Raw genomic sequence first — 19,004 nt, forward strand, 5'->3', positions numbered from 1 at the left:
TGTACACACATAATATCTTAATGAAAAAATAAATAAAAGAAAATACCGTTCCTCTCTTTGTTTGCTGTATGACTCGCGCTTAGCTAATCACAGTTGTAAACAAAGGGTAACGGTGAAGAAGGCACGTGATCACGCTAACCAGACGCCCCCTGTGCTGCAGGGGCTGGTGGTGATGTCCACAGAGCTCGAAGAGGTGGTCAGCAGCATTCTGAACGTCAAGATCCCAGCGATGTGGATGGCCAAGTCATACCCGAGCCTCAAGCCGCTCGGCAGCTACGTGAACGACTTCCTGGCCAGACTGAGGTTCCTGCAGGTGAGCGCCCGCCCGCACACGTTCCGCCCCTCTGGCCTCACCCTCTGTCTGTGCCCGCTTGCTCCGGTCCTCCTGGGCCTTCCCCGCACACGTGGCCCCCGCTCCCTCTCGCATACGGTCAGCTGCTGCCTGGATGCCTAGATCCCGGCCGGGACAGGGGAGTGTCTGAACGCTGCTGGGGCAAGAGCAGGTTCCTGTTCTGTGAGCTCAGATGTCCACGGCACAGACGGGGGAGAGAGGAAGAGGCGGTTATGCTGATCTTTCCTTCCACCTTTAGCTTCGAATTAGGTGCCTAGAGCAGAGCAGCTGAGAAGGCGGCTAGGTGAAAGCGAGCCCCAGCCAACAGCGGTGCTGTGCTGTGTTCTTTTTATTTATTTATTTCTTCTTTTTTTTTAACGGATTTTTTTTTTACAGAGAGGAAGGGAGAATAGAGAGTTAGAAACATGAATGAGAAACATCGATCAGCCGCCTCCTGCACACCCCCTACTGGGGATGTGCCCACAACCAAGGTACATGCCCTTGACTGGAATCGAACCTGGGACCCTTGAGTCCGCAGGCCGACGCTCTACCCATTGAGCCACACCGGTTAGGGCTGCCTGCCCTGTTCTTCTTAACAGCGATAGTCACCCGCAGCAGTAACGCATGTCCCAGACCCCGTACGGGACGTGTAAGAGGACGGCCCGTCTGCGGGGACAGGGGACTGACTCCCCTGGCACAGCTGGCCGCCTGCTGGCGCCGAAACTGAGGAAGAGAGGCTGTGCTGGAGAGATGAAGGCTCTCCCTTGGCCTCTGACAGGGGGAAATCCTCCGGTTTCTGCAGTCAGACTGCCCTCAGTCATTCCGCACGTAGCTAAAGTCCCTGTGCAGCGCGCTTCTGGCGATACACGGCCAGACTGTCCGGGCGTCTGCATTCATACAGACCCCGAGCTCTCCCCCCACCTGGCTTTCTGGGAATGACCGTGGACTTGGTTGGATTTGGGGGAAGGAGGTGGGAAAACTTCCAAAGGAGCAGTGTGCTGGCTACGCACGACCAGAGAGAGAACAGGAGGAAAAGCAGGACCATCGGCATGACCTCCCCTTCTACGCAGCTAGCCACCGCGGTGCTCGGTGGCCACGGTGTCCGGTCGCCTGGGCTGGGTGGGTGTAAGACTGGAGTCAGAGCAAAGCACAGAAGCAGCTCCCTCCTTTTAAAGCCTTCAGAGTGCGGCTTTATACCCCTCGGGCGTTAGTCTCCCTAAAAGATAACGGAGGGGGTGTGGGGGGCACGTTTTGAACGTGGCCGGCCTGTGCTCTGTCCCCCAGCAATGGTACGAGGTGGGCCCCCCTCCGTCCTTTTGGCTCTCCGGCTTCTTCTTCACGCAAGCCTTCCTGACGGGCGCCCAGCAGAACTTCGCCCGCAAATACACCATCCCCATCGACCTGCTGGGGTTCGACTACGAGGTGCTGGAGGACAAAGAGTACAAGGTCCCTCCGGAGGACGGTAAGTGCAGCGGCCGCACCCTGCTCCCTTCGCTGGGCGCGCAGCCCTCTCGGTGGTCACGTATGCCTCTCGCCTCGAAGTGACCGAGGAAAGAAATTGTGGGGAGAGAGGGGATACGATAAAGCAGATGGAGATAAAGGGACTCTGAAGGAAGAGTCTGTCCTGTGTACTGCTTTAGAGATGTCTAATAAAAACTAGGGAGGAAGCCGAAACCGGTTTGGCTCAGTGGATAGAGCGTTGGCCTGCGGACTGAAAGGTCCCGGGTTCGATTCCGATCAAGGGCATGTACCTTGGTTGCAGGCACATCCCCAGTAGGGAGTGTGCAAGAGGCAGCTGATCAATGACTCTCTCTCATCGATGTTTCTAACTCTCTATCCTTCTCTCTTCCTCTCTGTAAAAATCAATAAAATATTTTTTAAAAAATAGGGAGGAAGTAATCACCAAGACAACCACCCCTGTGTCCAAGGCAGCTCCACCTCCTGACTCTCTGGCTCCCTCTGCTGGACACAGGGATGATCACCAGTGGGCGCTGTAGAAGGGAACTTGGCCTGCAACCAAGCCATGCTCCAGTGGGAAGTGCCAACAAATGGTTATGTGACCACCGCGGTGCAGGACAGTCACCGGCACTGTACCGAGTGACTTACTTTACACCGACTGTCACAAATCTCAGGGAGTGGTAACATGATGACGCAATCCTACCAGCATTTCTGGGAAGTTGCTTTCCCACTCTCAAAACCAACACGCGCCCTGCCTGTCCTTCCCTCTGCTCCCACGTCTCACCTCATCCCTCACCGGAAAAGTGAGAGGCTGTGAGAAGAGTCTTAGGCAGCACCACATCTGTGACTCTGCCCACACCAGCACCCTCTGATAGTCCAGACCCTATGGGTGGCCCATGTTCCATTTTTTTTCCCTTCCTTCCAAGGGTTTTTACTCCTCCAATTGTGCCCTCTTTTTCTAAAATCAACAGCATCCTTCTCACTACTGTATAATTCCTGTCAGCATGCAGCATGCTCTAGAATCTTTCTTCTGAACAGAAATAAGGCCAGGCCAGTGTGGCTCAGTAGTTGAGGATGGCTCTATGCACCAGGAAGTCATGGTTCAATTCCCAGGCAGAGCCCAGGCTCAGGTTGCAGCCTCGATCCCCAGTGTGAGGTGTTAGGAGGCAACTGATCAATGATTCTCTCTCATCATTGATGTGTCTGCCTCTCTCTCCTTCTCCCTTCCTCTCTGAGATCAATAAAAACATTTTTTAAAAATCAACAAAGAATTACAATTATTTTAATGTTCACATCCCCTTAGCTGTGGTCCCATGTTTCTGCTCCCCTTTAGCAAATTTGTCTAAAGAACTATCTTTTCATGTCATCTCCAGATTCTCGTTCATTTCCTGTCGACCTTTCGGCCTCTCGAATCATCTGATGCTGTTCCTTTCAGTTACTAATGACTTCCATGTTGACAAATCCATGAATGCTCTTCTTTTTTCATCTAAACTTCTTAGCAATTCTTGCTAATTGAAAACTTCCTCTTTCTAGAGTCATCCCTCTTCCTTTGCCTCCAAGATACCACCTCTCCTGATTTGTCTTTTCTCACTGGACATGTTCATGCTCTTGGCTAGTATCCTTCTCTAAATATTGGGATTCCCAAGGACTCAGTCCTGGGACTGTTTCCCTTTTCTAATTGCATCCTCTCCCTAACCTGCCCTTATTCTTCTATGTCTCATTACCTCTGGCTGCTATCAAATGTAAACGCCCAGTCTAGATTTCCCTCGTAAGAGCCAGATCTCTATATCCAGCCACCTTCCTGACATCTCCATTGTGGTGTCTCCTGAATACATAAAATGTATCATGATTCTTTACAAATGGCACCACCATCAGCCAGAAACCTAGAAATTCTTCATTCTTCTGCTCCTTCATGTACTCACATCAAAAGCAGTTACTCATCCACAAGCCTATGGCCTCACCATTTTTATCTAGATTCTTCTGCTCCAGCGTCTTAAATCTTGTCTCCCTACTAGTGTCAACATACTTTTATAATCCTTCATTTATACTGAAGTCACAGACATTTTTTGAAAATATAAACAACCCTGGTCAGTGTGGCTCAATTGGTACACTGAAAGATTAAAATTTTTTTAAATATATTTTTTAAAATATATTTTTATTGCCCTGACCAGTTTGGCTCAGTGGCTAGCATGTCGGCCTGAGGACTGAAGGGTCCCAGGTTTGATTCCGGTCAAGGACATGTACCTTGGTTGCGGGCATATCCCCAGTAGGGGGTGTGCAGGAGGCAGCTAATAAATGTTCCTCTCTCATCGATGTTTCTAACTCTCTATCCCTCTCCCTTTTTCTCCATAAGAAATCAATAAAATATATTTTAAAAATATATTGATTGATTGCAGAAATTAAGGGGGAGTGAGATTGAAAGAGAGAAAGAGAGATAGAGATAGAGATAGAGAGAGAGAGAGAGAGAATCATCAATGATGAGAATCATTGATCGGCTGCCTCCTGCATGCCTCACACTGGGGATTGAACCTGCAACCCAGACCTGTGCCCTGATGGGGAATCGAACCGTGACCTCCTGGTTCACATTCAACCCCTGAGATGCCTGGCTGGCTGGAGTGGTTTTCATACACTACTTCACAGGCTGGCACTGACTGGCTGACTTGACTCTAAGGTCTCCAGGAGGTATACAGAGAAGGCATCATTGTTTTACAAATGCCTCCAGATCTTCTCTGGCTGACAGAACAGGTCTGAAGTTAAAGGAATGGCTCAGGTCACCAGCACCTCAGGAACTGAGGCTGAGTGTGAACTCCGCCCTGCTTCGCTGTGGCCCTGCAGGTGTGACCTGTGCCCGCAGGGCAGGAGGCCACAGCATCCCCTGAGTCCCTAACGTGCGAGTGAGCCACGCTCTGCTCCGGGGAGTTCATCCTCTGTCCTTGGTGTGAGATCGGCTCTAAAAGGGACGAGAAAGTTGACTCTCTGGACATGAGGGATCTGCGGGGTGGGGTTGGGGTGGGGGGGGCATTGGTGCACATGCCCAGAAGCCACCGGGTTCCAACAGCATTGAGTAGCTTCTGCAGATTTCCTGGCTGCTGACATGGGTCAATTAAATATACAAATCTGATTATGTGCATACAGATTAATTTAGAACTGCTTTGCTCTGTTGTCCCCAAGTTTAGTTATACCAGGGAATTAGCTGCCTAGGCAAATTGTAGATATTCTTGAAATACGGACCTGAAGGCCAAACGCTGAGAACTCTGTGTTTTGTGTTAGCACAAGCTCTGGCTGCTGACCTGGGATAACTTGCATAGCGTTCACAGTAGGAATTTCAGATTCAGAGCCCAGTTTGCATATTTAAAGTGATTGTATTAACACCTGCTTCTTTTTCATTTAGGTGTCTTAGTTTATGGATTATTTTTGGATGGCGCTTCCTGGAATAGAAAGATAAAGAAACTTGCAGAATCACTTCCCAAAATTCTTTATGATACAGTGCCTGTGGTTAGTATTTCCCAAGGGTATATGCCTGGGTGGCTATTTTATACACATGTGCGTGCATGCGCGCGCGGGCGAACACACACACACACACACACACACACACACACACACACACAGTCAACTCATTATTCAGAATAACCATGTTTCATAAATTTTTAAAAATTGATTTCTAGAGAGGAAGGGTGGGAGAGAAACATTGATTGGCTACCTCCCTCATGCGCCCCAACTAGGGATCAAACCAGAATCCTGGCCATGTGGCCTGACCAGGAATTGAACTGGTGACCCTTCAGTGTTGCTGCCAACATTGAATTAGTGGACGTTGAACCACTGCTCCCAGGAGAAATGCTGACTGATCAATACATAACCTTGTTTTATTTGTGTTTCTGTCTACAGGCACTTTCTCTCTATATAAAAGCCTAATATGCAAATTGTCCCCTCAGAAGACTGGGAGTTCCATAGCTCGTTATGACATGTGCTGACCACCAGGGGGCGGTGCAGAATGAAGGGAGGCCCCAGCCTGCTGTAGGCAACCAGCAGCCAGGAGGCAGCAGCCAGGGGAGGGAGGCCCTGGCCAGCAGTAGGAAGGCCCTGATTGGCCCTGACTACCAGCCAGGCCTAGGGACCCCGCCTGTGCTCAAATCTTGTGCACCGGGCCTCTAGTATTTAATAATATTGTTGACCATGACCATTGAACTCACGAACCCGAGTGCTGTAGCTTGTGCCTGAATAAAGCTGACAGGACTTTTCCCATAAGGCATGCCACAACCTGCGTGCACGTCATAGCCTGCATGCACGTCATAGCCTGCATGCACATAGGAATACCAGACAACCTCGTAGCATGACGCTCGTGGGTCCCTTCAAACAGGAATATCGCCACTAACAACGACAAGGATCCACAGAAATGTTTCAAGTTGGACACTAAGTAAACCATCAAAGGATAGGTGTTTAGCTGTGAGACGAAACAAGAGGCAGACAAAGATCCTGTGGGCAGAGCCAGATCCAGAATGAGACCTGAACGGGCAGTCACAGGGCAGGTGTGGAATGTTCCTTCCCTTCACATGGAAACGCGTTAAGTGGTGGCAGGTGCTAGATGGTGCTTATCCGGAGCCCAGCCTTGCTGGCTGCTCTGCGCATGTGTGCACAGGACCAGGAGGATGCAGAGTGCTGATGTCAGCATGACGAACACTCGTTAGTGCTCAGCAAGTGTGCAAGTACAGAGCCCAGGAGTGATGAGGATCAACTGCATGTATGGACCCACCGACACACGCACACGTTTTATTATGTAATTTTTTTCCTGCCATAATCCTTGACCTAAAAATGTGAACTGACATCCCAAAGTATGTTTTCCAGGCACCCGTTCAGCATGGGCAGACCAAACCATGTAAATTCTGAATTCCTACCTGTCGCTGCGTCAGGGAAAATGGCTGGATGTTCACTCAGGTGGAGGGTGACACGGCGCTAACACAGTGGCTGGGTTTTGTGAATGGCTTGTGGGAAAAGGGAGCAGCCTAGGCAGGCAGCAGCCCTTCCACGCAGCTCGGACAGGTGGAGGGGGACCAGCCGGCAGGCAGCTGCAGGGAACCTGCCCCGACACAGAGGCCCGGGGGGCTGAGGAAGTTGCAGAGTGAGGTCCGAGCTGGAAGTCACAGGGTGGTGTGCAATGTCAGGAGTGGACTGGTATCGGTCTTTTCTTCCCCTTTCACACGGAAACGCTGACGTAGTTGCAGTGACTTAGGAGAAGGAATTTTAAGTGGGTGATTCTCCCAAATAGGAAATTAGTGAGAAAAATTCTCATGAAGAAAATCCACTCTTGCCTGGCTGGTTTGGCTTGGTGGATAGAGCGCCGGCCTGTGGACCGAAGGGTCCTGGGTTTGATTCCTGTCAAGGGCACGTACCTTGGTTGCGGGCTCCTCGCTGGCCCAGGCCTTGGTCTGGGTGCATGAAGGAGGCAACCAATCCATCTGTTTCTCTCACGTTGATCTTTCTCTCTGTCTTGCCTAGTCTCCCTAAAAGATCAATGAAAAAAATATCCCCAGGAGAGGATTAACAACAACAAAATCACCCCCCCACCCCCAGATAATCCACCTTTGGGTGAAATGAAACACTGTTGTGTGAATCCTCCTCATAAGAATCTGGATTCCAGTTATGTGGGGGCAAAGACTAGCATCCTTATTAGCTCCTTCCTACAGCTTACATTTTGACCTGAGAAACCTAAGAGAACTAGGGATAACGGGGTCAAGCTTTGCCACCTCAGAGGATCGCTGCTATTACCACCACAGAGAAATGAATGCAAGTAAGTCCTAACATGTGTTTCATCTTTATGGCCAGTTGGTTCTGTGTCAATATCCAGAGGTCAGCTGGCCCGTCCTGTTGTTGAAGTTGGGGAGGTTCAGCCGCACTTACATTCTATAACATGGCTGGCTCTAAAGATAACGTGGGTGCATTGCACCTGCATGACATACACACCAGCGACCTTAAAACACCGCCCCCCCCACACACACACCCTAGGGTTCAGTGGGTGGAAGCGCCATCGAGGACACCACAGGGTCCCGGGTTTGAGTCCTCGCCAGGCCACATGCCCAGGTTAGTTAGGGTGCACGTGGTAGGCAACAGATAGATATTTCTCTAAAAAAAGATGTCCTCTCTTGAGGATTAAAAATAATAAGAAGATATTTCCCTAAAACGGGGAAGTGACCTGGTCCCACCATCATTGATAAGAATCCTCCCCGACTGTCTCGGGATGGGACTTCATGAATAAGGCAGCATGATTCTGAGTACCAATGGTGGCGGCTTCCTCTCTGTAAGGTATACCTGACCTGTGTGTAAGCACCAAAAGTCCTCTCCAGGTCAGTACGGTGGAGAGGGGAGGAAGAGTTAGCGAGCTTTTTGACAGCAGAGGTGGGAATGACCACGGGTTTTTTTCTCACTGAGCTTCTAAACTGGTTCTGATAGCTCGGGGGGCTCTGGAACCACAGTGGGCCATGGCAGTGCTGCTGACAACGGAGCTCCTCGGGCCACCGAAGTTTGCAGACTTAGCTGACTCTAACTATGTGCTCACGTTCCAATTCAGCAGCCCTCACTCAGGTGTCCGCTCTTCCTTCCAGCTGTGGCTGAAGCCCTGCAGGAGGGCCGACATCCCCAAGCGACCAAGCTACGTGGCTCCGCTGTACAAGACCAGCGAGCGGAGAGGGACGCTGTCCACCACGGGCCATTCCACCAACTTCGTGATCGCCATGACGCTGCCCTCCGACCACCCGAAGGAGCACTGGATCGGGCGCGGCGTGGCCCTGCTGTGCCAGCTCAGTGTCTAGCGCCAGACGCCCGTCCGCCCCGCTCCCCTCTCGTCACACGATTGAGTAGAAAATAGATTTTTCCTTTTTAAACAACCTAATTAGTGGAAGTCAATCCGTCTAAAGTTACACTTAATTATAAACTTATTAATGTGCAAATGCAGCCCTTATTTACAATGGATGTCCTCAAATAAAGATTAGACTAGAGATGGCACACTGGCATCTTGATCTTTTTGAATGTCTTTATTTTGGGAGTTCCACAGGCAGTAGGAACATACATAAAATGACACACCACTGTTGACAATGAAAAAAAAACAGCATTTGATCACTTCAGCTTTATAAATTTAAAAAAAATGATTCAGTTATAACAACAACAACAACAAAAAGTTTAGATATTTTAGCAAGTATCACCTTGCAGGACCATCATCACATTTAAGCCACTGACTTACTGCTAACTTCACACTGCACTAGTCACTGGAGGATTTCTAAGCATAATCACAGCGGATCGAATGCAATGTGGCGTACACCGAATTTCATACAGATGTCACACGGTGACAGCATTGTACGGTAATAGCAATGACCTCCAACACACTCCTTAAAGCAGGCTGGCCACGCTCAATGGAATGTTGGAGCCAAACAGAAATGTAGTGGAATTCAGATTGTCTGTAAGACTTGAAATTCTGCATCAGAATGACGTGAGAACTAAACACTGGTGGAACCCTAACAAAATACTAGCAGCCACGGTCCCAACCCTCCTAAAAGATCTAGCAAATAAAGATAACACCGTGTTTGAGAGAACATAAAACTTCATGTACTTCAGCATGGCCTATTTGCTTTACATCGGATGCTTCCGACAGGAGCACACTGCAGCTGATGCTCTCCATAAAGGTTTTTTGAGATAAGCAGATCTAACAATGCTGGAATGCAGAAGCTGCCCGGGTAGACACCCAGCAATGAACTATACACTTGGCTTGGTTCAGAAAGCAAGGAACGTGAGTCCCTTGAACTTGGCAGTACTAAATAAAATATCAGCACCTTTTAGCTCAGTTGCTTAGAGGGTCAAGCAATGAGATGAGGACTCCTAATCGGCACCCACTGCTGAAATAACCCATGCAGAGAACTCCGCCTCATAGGGGAGACCAGGGGCAAAGCCAGACGCAACGGCACAGCCGGGCACCCCGTAAGAAACCACACCCAGCTCCCTGCTCGCAGCAGAAAGAAGGAACACTGCAGCCCTCCACTGACACCGGGGCGTGCTGCCCTCACAGTTCTGGTTTCTGTTGTGGAGTCCAGGAGGAAAGGAACCGGGGAAAGGAGGAGGACTGAGCGAAAGTATCCTAATGGAATGGAAAGAGTTTGGCTCTTCAGTATTGAGCAGGAAGATGTTTAAAGCAGCTACACGTAGCCAAGCAGATTAAAAGGAAGCTGCCTGCCCAGCGTTAAGCAGAGCTGAACTGGTGGAAATGAAGCCAGGTGGCACAGGGTGGGAACAGAAAGCTCCATGCATTTGACTGTGCCACAAATGATTAGGTCAGATTCAGAGTAAACACAGCTGGCACTTCTCACAAATTGGTCACAATTAATGGTAGGAGAACAGGGCACCTACAGAAGAGACTAATCCCTATCAGGCACCAACAGCACATCTTGGCACAAAATGATCAAGTGACTTTAGCTCAGTAATTTAAGTAGATCTTCCCAGTCACGTGGTACTCTGATAGCCCAGTACCACTGGGATCACCATCTTTTGTTTTGTTCCTCTACCACTCCGTGTACTGGTCATGGACATAGTACATTTGAATTTACTGTCAGCAACAGCCTGGTCCCAACGCCATCTGGTAAAGCGATACATATATTTAGAACTTAAATTTCCCAAATAACTAGCTAGTACTGTTAAAGCAGGAAAATTGAATATTTAGACCATGTTTGGATTCTTCACTTCTCTGAAATTTTCTAGAGGATTATAATTTTAATTATAAAAAAAACATTTTACCACATGCTCCGACCACCTACCCCACCCAAACCTCCCCCCAAAAAAACCCAAAATTAAAAAAACAAAAACAAAAACACCCAAATACCAAGTATAATATTAATACAAAGAACCATTATGAATCTTCCATTAAACTGAAGCTCACACAAACATACAATCACACATTTCAGTAGTTTAGGCTGGAAATTTAAACACTGTAAATATATACAAAAATAGTAACTCTAGATTCAAGAATAAGGACTTTTCCCAATGCTAAATCCACACCTTACTGCAGCCTGAGCTCTCCTCTGGGCCCTAGAATCTACATATTCAATCTCAAAGTCAAGTTGATCCCTGTTACCACATGTATATATCTATGTAGCTGAATTAAAGGACACTACAAGTCATTTTTAGCACAAAGAAAAGTCTGTTCAAAGTCCATTTAAAATATTTTAAAGTTTAAGTGATTTTTTTTGGTTCAATTTCTATTTCTGCATAGCCACAGAAGTTTCTACTAATAAAGAGACTACTTTAGTGTTTTATATGATTACTTTTTGCAACTCTTAATCCTACATCAATGATGTTTCATGGAGTCCCATATTCTCCTTTCTATACGACAAGCTTTACATTTTGTAAAAAGACAGTACAGAGCACCAGTCTCGGGAGTCAGCTCAAACCTCGGAACGTGTAAGCGGTGCAGCCAGTGTCCTTTCCTGGAGCGATGGCACGCAGTCCAGGGACAGATGCCAGGCTGCACGGTAGCCTCCTGTAACCACGTGATCCCGGAATGTCAGAACTGGAAGTCAAACACTATTTTGTCCTCGTAGAGGGCGATCACCAGCATGATGGCAAATCCAAACAGCATCCCCAAATTCTGCAGCACGAACTGGCCCACCGGGCAGAAGCCATGCTCTTCGTTGTCACCGTCGCCATGCAACATTTCCGGGAGCTAAACAGAAACATGGGTATTTACCAGCGATTTTGTACAGTCATCTGCTCAAATACTTTTTTTATTTTCTCACTTAAGAATACTAATGACTGAAGCATAGCTACAGATAAAATAATTATTTTATTGAACACAATGCTAACTATAACGTATTCTCATCAGACTTGGAGTGACTGGCAAGAGGCAGAGTGCTCCTGAGGGTGAGGAGGAGATAGGGTTCAGCCAGGAAAGCTGGAGGCGGGAGGAAATGGAAATGCTCAGGAGGATGGAGCACCATGAAGGTGCTTTTACACAGAATCAGACGGAAAACCACGTAAAGGATGGAAGCATACCAGCGGCACGGCCTAACCGCTGAAGGCTCCCGGAAGATCACACTAGCTGGTGTGCTAACAGAGTGCTGTGGACAGGGCAGGGCAGAAGCAGGGAGGACAGTTGGAAAGAGAAGGTGGTGGCGGCCTGAGAGAGAGAGAGAGAGAGAGAGAGAGCGCAATAGAGCAGAGGCGGCAGACAGAGCCCTCGGTCCATAGTTGGAAATAAGGAAAGTTACTTAAATTCCTTGGGATATAATTTTCTGCAAGACTGGCTCACCTAAGGGGTATAGCATTTCTTTCTTGTTTGCCATTTTCTTAACATTAAAGCACTTTCATCCCTATATTACACAGCCTTCAAAGCAGTGTCATAATCCTGTAATTCCACCTCTAGATACTACTGATTACTTTGAAGAGTAACATCCTTTGGTCAAAACCTTCAACATCTCAACTGGTTTGCAAAGAGAGCAGGCTCCTATTTAACTATCTTTCCCTAATAGGTTATCGAGGCTAGCCCATGTCTTTAGAATGGGCTACATGCTTTGAAGAATTAGCCTTTCAAACCATATCCAAAGATTTCTCGCACTTTTGGAAGTTGCGTTCTATTTACAGGTTGAGCTTAACAACGGAACAGAATGCATCTCACCATATCCACCAGGGCTACGTAGAGGAACATGCCAGCGGTGATGGCGAAGATCCAGAGGGTGATGCTGTTGGCGTACTGCCCCACGGCGGTGCCGATGAACATGCCGATGTAAGCCATCATGGCCGAGAGGAGGTTGTACACTATCGCCTGCTTCACCGTCATGCCTGCCTTCAGAAGGACTGCAAAGTCACCTGCAGCGAGGGCAGAAGGGGAGAGTTCTAAAACCACAGGAAATCACACACAAGTTTAGGAAAACATCAAGAAGACAGGAGGAGGAATAACATAAAAGGTTACCTTTAATAACAGGCCAATTTGTTTTTTTACTTATGAAATCAAACCCTTGTAACACACAACTTTGGTGAATCCCAAAGGCATGATGCTGACAGACAGTATGACAGGTTATACAGAATCCATTTCTATGGCAGTCTACAAAAGAAAACTACAGTCTAGGGCCACCAACGAGCAGGGATGAGGAAGGGGTGTGACTCTACAGGGAGAGCATGAAGGGTTTGTGTGAATGAATCAAAATTGCAACTATGTTTTGGGTCACATCAACCAAAACAAAATGTGGTTTTGGTGGCCACATTATTTTAGTAATGAGTTCATGTGTGCCATGAGATGAAAAAGATTGAAAATCTCTGGGTTAGAGAGAAGGGCAAAATTCTGTAAGAAATAATGTCTTATAGCTAAAGGGTCAAAATTAATAATTTCACTAACTATAATAAAGTTTTTTTAGTTACTAAATATATAAACATTCATGTAATTGTTGAACACTTAGTATATACAAGGTAACATGCAGAATTCTGGGGCTTGTTTCTTTCTCTTAAAAAGCGATGGTAAATGACTGAAAATGCATGACCTGCTAATGAAGTTAACAAAGAAATTCGTGCAAGCCATTATTTTTCCATGTGCTAAGAAACTGTTGCAAATGACATACCTGCAACATTATTGGGGGAAATGAAGATAATACACCTAAGAAGATTAGTGTCTACCACTGGCTTCACAATTGCCATGCTCCGGTTTCCCCTCTGATGTTATCTCCTGCATCTCTTCTCCACTGACCCTGAGCACTAACTGCTCCAGGGAGACCGGAATTCACATCAGCTTTATCTCCTTCTCTCCCAGAGTTTAATTTCCTCTGGCCTTTCTTTCTCAGCTTCCTTCACAGAAAGAGCTTCTTAACGTCTTCCTCTACCAAGTTCCTGGCCACATTTTCAGTAATCCACCCACCAATGTGCTAACAGGATGATTTCACTCAGCAGGGGGTTAGATAATCCAAAATGAGACTACAGATGTGTATAATTTTAAACAAAAATTATACAATAGCCCTAACCAATTTGGCTCAGAGGATTGAGCGAAGGCCTGCAGACTGAAGGTCCGGGTTTGATTCCAGTCAAGGGCTTGTACCCTGGTTGCAGGCACATCCCCAGTAGGGGGTGTGCAGGACGCAGCTGATCAATGTTTCTCTCAAATCGATGTTTCTAACTCTCTATCCCTCCCCACTTCCTCTCTGTAAAAATCAATAAAATAGAATTTTTAAAAAAATTATACAAGAAGAAAATGATGACATTCTACTCTGCCATCAGCCATTCTTTATGCTTTGACACTCCTAACATTTGGATGCATTTAAACATTGAAGAACCTGAGATGTGATGAGTATGGTAAAATATTAAAGGCCATATTACCTAGTTCGTGTGGCAGCTCGTGACAGAAGACAGCGATGGACGTACTGATGCCTCCGGTCAGCCCAGCGCTGAAAGCTGCTCCTGTGAGGGGAGGGAAACACAGAAGTGACGCTCATGGCTCCTCGGTTTTGCCTTTTTCATTAATGACAGGTGCAGCATCTTTTGCCTTTCTAAACTAATTTCATAATACATGAGTGACTCGCTTACCTTATAAACTATAGTTTTTGAACAGCTAGTGGGTTCAATAGGTATTAATCAGAAAAAGAGCTACTTAGTGAAAGAAATATTCCCTATTAAATTAAAATTTATAGTTTGGGTAGCCTTTTAACTCACTAATAGCTTAAAAGTAGTAATGATTGTCAGTATTTCCATCTCTGATGGTACAATAGTTTGAAGGTCAATTTTAACTCATATAAGTACATTTATACATAGTTAAGTGACTAGTATTTTTATCCGAACTGTTCTGGGCTTAGAGCACAAATCATACAAATTATTATTTGTCTGATGGTCTTGAAGACTGAGACCAGAAGTATAAATGCATCTAATTCTATGAGTAAAAACATTGGCAGCCACTGTGGATCCAAAAATACAGTCTCTCCTTTCTGAAAGATACCGAAGTATATTTCTGAATAATTATATAAGAGTCTTGATCTCAAAGATCATGTATTAATCCCATTCATTTACTGTCTTCCCGAACTGGCAGAATCAGTTTACATTAGCAAAATTCTAATATAATATATTTGAATCTGGTACAATGAATTTTTTAACATTACAAAATTTTTCTTCACCTTTTTATTAGATATAAAAAAATGAAATCCAAAATTTCAATTATTGGTTCTCATTTGAGCATGTATAAATGTAAATGTACTTGAAAATACAATGTTAAGGTAGCTTTTTCAATGTGGTAACAAGGCCTTGAAAATAAAATTATTTGAGAAGTATAATATAACCATAATAAGTTCAATAAAAAATAAATTTAAAAAGTGTGTCCACACATTTAAAATATAGATGCTGCCCTTACCAGTTTGGCTTAGTGGATAGAGAATTGGGCTGCGGACTCAAGGGTCCCAGGTTTGTTTCCAGTCAGGGACATGTATCTTGGCTGTGGGCACATCCCCAGTAGGAGGTGTGCAGGAAGCAGCTGATTGATGTTTCTCTCTCATTGATGTTTCTGACTCTCTCTCCCTCTCTGTAAAAAACAGTAAAATATATATTTTTTAAATGAAATAAAATAAAGATGCTGGTATGCACACACACACACACATACAGAGAAGCATATTACAGACATTTGTTTACATATTCAAAGAAAAAAAACCCCACTGAAATTATACCTTTATGTCCCCAGCTAAACTCATCAAAAATATTAGCATAGCCTTTGGAAATTCAAGTGCCTGAAGGAACGCAGAGAGGTGTGTGTGTTAAGCCCTGATTTCGATCTCTTTAGTGAAGAATGACGCGGGGAGGACGTCTTCCCAGCAGCGCCCGGACTCACCGATGGCCAGCCCGTCGCTGAAGTTGTGGATGCCGTCCCCCATGATCACCATCCAGGCGATGTTGGCGATGCCGGTGTCTTTCAGGTCCGAGCCCGAGTGGCAGGGGCCGTGCGAGTGATGCGCGTGCTTGTGCCACTGGTGCTTCCGCAGCGCGGCCTGGTTCTCGTCGTGGTGGTTGGGGGCGGCCGCGCGGAGGGCGTGCTCGTCGAGGGCGTGGAAGCCGTCGCTGTGAGAGTGGTCCAGGATTTTCTCCTCTTCCACACAAAGGTAGTTTTTGGGAGGGGATTCCTGGTGGCCTTCTAACTCTGTCAGCTCCGTTTCATTAAGGCGATCTTCAGAAACAACCGAGTCATCCGTTCCTGCGTTTATGACAGCAGAGGCCATGCTTTATCCACAGTAAGGCACGCATGTTTGCTCATTTAAACCGACAGAACAGCATTGCAATGAACATTTTAAGTGAATGTCTTTTAAAATTCACTAAATAAATGAATATCTAAAAACAAATACAATACATTAAAACGTGAGCACACACACAAGGCCAAAAGGTGCCCCGGGGACGAGGAACTGTAGGCGAGGAGCAGAGGAGCGCAGGTGGAAGGCGCTGGGACGTACGGAGTGCTCATGAACAGCTGATGGACACAAAAGGGGCAGTTACTGTAGTGTTTACAGGTAAAAAATAAACGCCTAGCTTTCCCGAGAAAGAACAATCCTTCAGGTTTGTCCACTGTAACCTCCTCGTACCATGCAAGGAGACAAAGTGTAAGTAATTTGCATCTCTCAATGCTCCACCTGACAATACTACTCAAATCATTACTAGACTGAAGGTCAGAAATTCACATACATGACAGAATCTGTTAAGTTTTGATTTTTAAATTGAGGTTGACCTCTGACCTAGTTTTCAAGTTATTTATTATGTGACAAATATCCTAATACTCCCAAATTCTACTTTGGGGCAGAGTCTACAGTGGGCTCTAGGCTGCTGCTTTTCTGCAGAAAATCACTGGTACACCCAGGGAAACAGGAGGGGGTGGGGAATGTTAGATTAAAAAGCTCTGCTTTCCCTACAAATCATAAGCTACCTTATTACAGCTACCAGGCAGAAGAACAGCAGGATGGGTGCGGAGAGACTTCAAGCTCAGAGATCCTTCTCCTGCAAGCACAGAGGCTGATCCTCCTTCCACAGAAAACCCATCACATGCTGAGGCACAAAGATCTTGCCTTGCCAAGAAGTAACATTACGCTAACCCACCACTCGCAAAGCCTTTTTGTCTGTCTGTTTCATTGTTCTCCTGTAAAGTACAATAGGTTTTTTGCCCTGTGATGCAATTAATTTATCCCACTTCTGGTATAAATAAGGCTTAAACAAACCAAAAAACTAACAAAAGCACAATTAAGACACACTTGCAATTAAGAAAATTTAAATTAGAAACTAAAATTAGGGAAGCCACAAAGACACAAAATATCAAGCAACACGAACACAGTTTAGAAGTGACATTTCAATTGCTACGTTTTAAAGTTTCTTGTCAGTCAGAACTATTCCCTACCTGCAAGAGGCTTGAGCTGCAGCCAGTCGGCGTCTGGCGTGTTATTGATCTTGTGGTCTGAAAGCTTCCTGCCGATACTCGATTCTTCTGTGCTCTGCTTCATAAACCACTTCTGTTTCCCCTGGGAAAAAAAAAATCTGGTATTATTACCAAATCTGCAGCCACAAGTAGCAGCAATATTTACTTATTAACATCTATGGAGATGACTGGTGTTAACTTCATGCATAAATTATATGGTAAAAAAGTGAGAAAAAGAAAATTTTTTAGAAGTTAATCAAGGGGTCTAACCAGATGAAAAATACAGCTATATTTGTATGTTAGTGTTGCTTTTTTTGAATACTCAACTAAAAGGTTCAAGTTCATCTAATTCAAAGTTAAAAGGATACACACTACTATATTTTTATAATATAGTGAAATATATGTAATCTCTCTTATCTAATAGTGATGAATGCAATCTCATATTTCCCTACTTGTGACATAATCGTCAAACCTCACTTAAAATAGCAAGTCTGCAATTAACTTCTGAGACTGTTAAATTTATAAAATATAATAATACTCATCTGCAAAATGAAAATGATTATGTGGATTAAATGAGGGGATGTATGAAAATGACCTATAAGTAACTGACTCTAAGCTTGGCGATAAAGCTTTGTTTCTCAGCTAATCTGTTCTCAATTACTAATAAATTCTAATTATTGTATTTTATTGTTTAGGTTTGAATCTTCCTAACTTATCTCTAACCTGGAGGCCTGGTGCACGAAATTCCTGCACAGGTAGGGCTCCTAGGGTTGGCCAGCAATCGGGCTGATCGGGGCCTTCTGGCTGCTGGCCAGGGCGTCCCTTTGCCAGCTGCTGGCTGGGCCTTCCTTCATTCCGCACTGTCCCCAGGTGGTCAGCACAGGTCATATCGAGCGAGTGAGCGAACTCCTGAGGGGACACTCCACGTATTAGCCTTTTACATAGATAGATAGCCTCCTTCTTCTTTGTTCAAGTAACTACCACTAACTCTTCCAACTTGAAGTTCTATTTCTAGTCTATGTGAATGTAAGAGACTAATCACAGGTATGTTGGAAAGTTGGCGTTGCTTCCAGCTGTAAATGGTGTCAGTCTCCTAACGCTGTGAGGTAGCCTATCTGAGCTAGTGAAGTCTTCAGCGATGGCCACCATCAGCCTCTTCCCTCCCGGCCTCAGTCTTCTTCTCTACCTGGCAGCACGTACCGCACATTCCCCTGCCTGAATTCTGGCTGGCCTTTGCCTTGCCTTCACCTAACACACTGGACGGGAGGCTGGCTGGCACTTTGTTTGGTGGGAAGCAGTCCCGATTCTGGAGCTCGGTCTAGACTCTGCAGGGAGGGGGTGGGGGGGTTTGGTGTGTGAGGAGACCAAGATGCAGGCACTCAGATGAGGAGGGAGGCATTCCTGGACTTCCCCTGCCCTGGCAGGCAGTGAGTGGCTCTAGCTGACACCAAGTGAAGCAAAAACACTGCTCAGTTGGGCCCTGCCCAGATCCCTGACAGGATGAAGAGAAATAATAAACCGTTGCTATAAGCCGTTAAGTTCGGGTTGTTCTGCTTCATAGCAATAGGTAACAGAAAGGGGAGACACAGACAACGTTCAAATAATAAAAGTATGGAGACACCCTGGGAGGAGAGTCACTAAAGAGGAGGAGGAGCCACCAGCAGGAAAAGCTGAGGGATGGAGAGTAAAGGAGAAAATGCGAACGGCTGCTGGGATTCTGGGGCTCCGATTGCCCACTTCCTGAAAAACCTGCCAAGTCATCCGCCTCCAGCTCAGCCTGAACCAGTCATGGTCGGGTGCTGCCGAATGGATGCTCTTGAAAGCTCC

General features: G+C 46.1%; 2 protein-coding genes across 6 annotated transcripts in view; one reads left to right on the top strand and one right to left on the bottom strand.

The window, feature by feature from the left end:
- The window catches only part of DNAH7 (dynein axonemal heavy chain 7), a 155,275-nt gene extending 146,333 nt beyond the window's left edge, over positions 1 to 8,942 (top strand). Inside the window, exons 62-65 of the mRNA XM_036422091.2 lie at positions 161 to 313; positions 1,616 to 1,793; positions 5,181 to 5,284; positions 8,386 to 8,942. Of these exons, the coding sequence (XP_036277984.1) occupies positions 161 to 313; positions 1,616 to 1,793; positions 5,181 to 5,284; positions 8,386 to 8,592 (642 nt within the window). The 3' untranslated portion in view covers positions 8,593 to 8,942. The remainder of the gene's footprint in view (positions 1 to 160; positions 314 to 1,615; positions 1,794 to 5,180; positions 5,285 to 8,385) is intronic.
- Positions 8,808 to 19,004, bottom strand: part of SLC39A10 (solute carrier family 39 member 10) — a 92,592-nt gene continuing 82,395 nt past the window's right edge. For all 5 annotated transcript variants that reach the window (XM_045575749.1, XM_036421411.2, XM_036421409.2 and 2 more), the window contains 5 exons: positions 17,160 to 17,280; positions 15,615 to 15,974; positions 14,123 to 14,203; positions 12,438 to 12,628; positions 8,808 to 11,486 (listed from right to left, as the gene is read on the bottom strand). In XM_045575749.1, the coding sequence (XP_045431705.1) occupies positions 11,328 to 11,486; positions 12,438 to 12,628; positions 14,123 to 14,203; positions 15,615 to 15,974; positions 17,160 to 17,280 (912 nt within the window). In that variant the 3' untranslated portion in view covers positions 8,808 to 11,327. The remainder of the gene's footprint in view (positions 11,487 to 12,437; positions 12,629 to 14,122; positions 14,204 to 15,614; positions 15,975 to 17,159; positions 17,281 to 19,004) is intronic.

The sequence above is a fragment of the Pipistrellus kuhlii genome, unplaced genomic scaffold (assembly GCF_014108245.1).
Source record: "Pipistrellus kuhlii isolate mPipKuh1 unplaced genomic scaffold, mPipKuh1.p scaffold_m20_p_7, whole genome shotgun sequence".
Classification (NCBI taxonomy): domain Eukaryota; kingdom Metazoa; phylum Chordata; class Mammalia; order Chiroptera; family Vespertilionidae; genus Pipistrellus; species Pipistrellus kuhlii.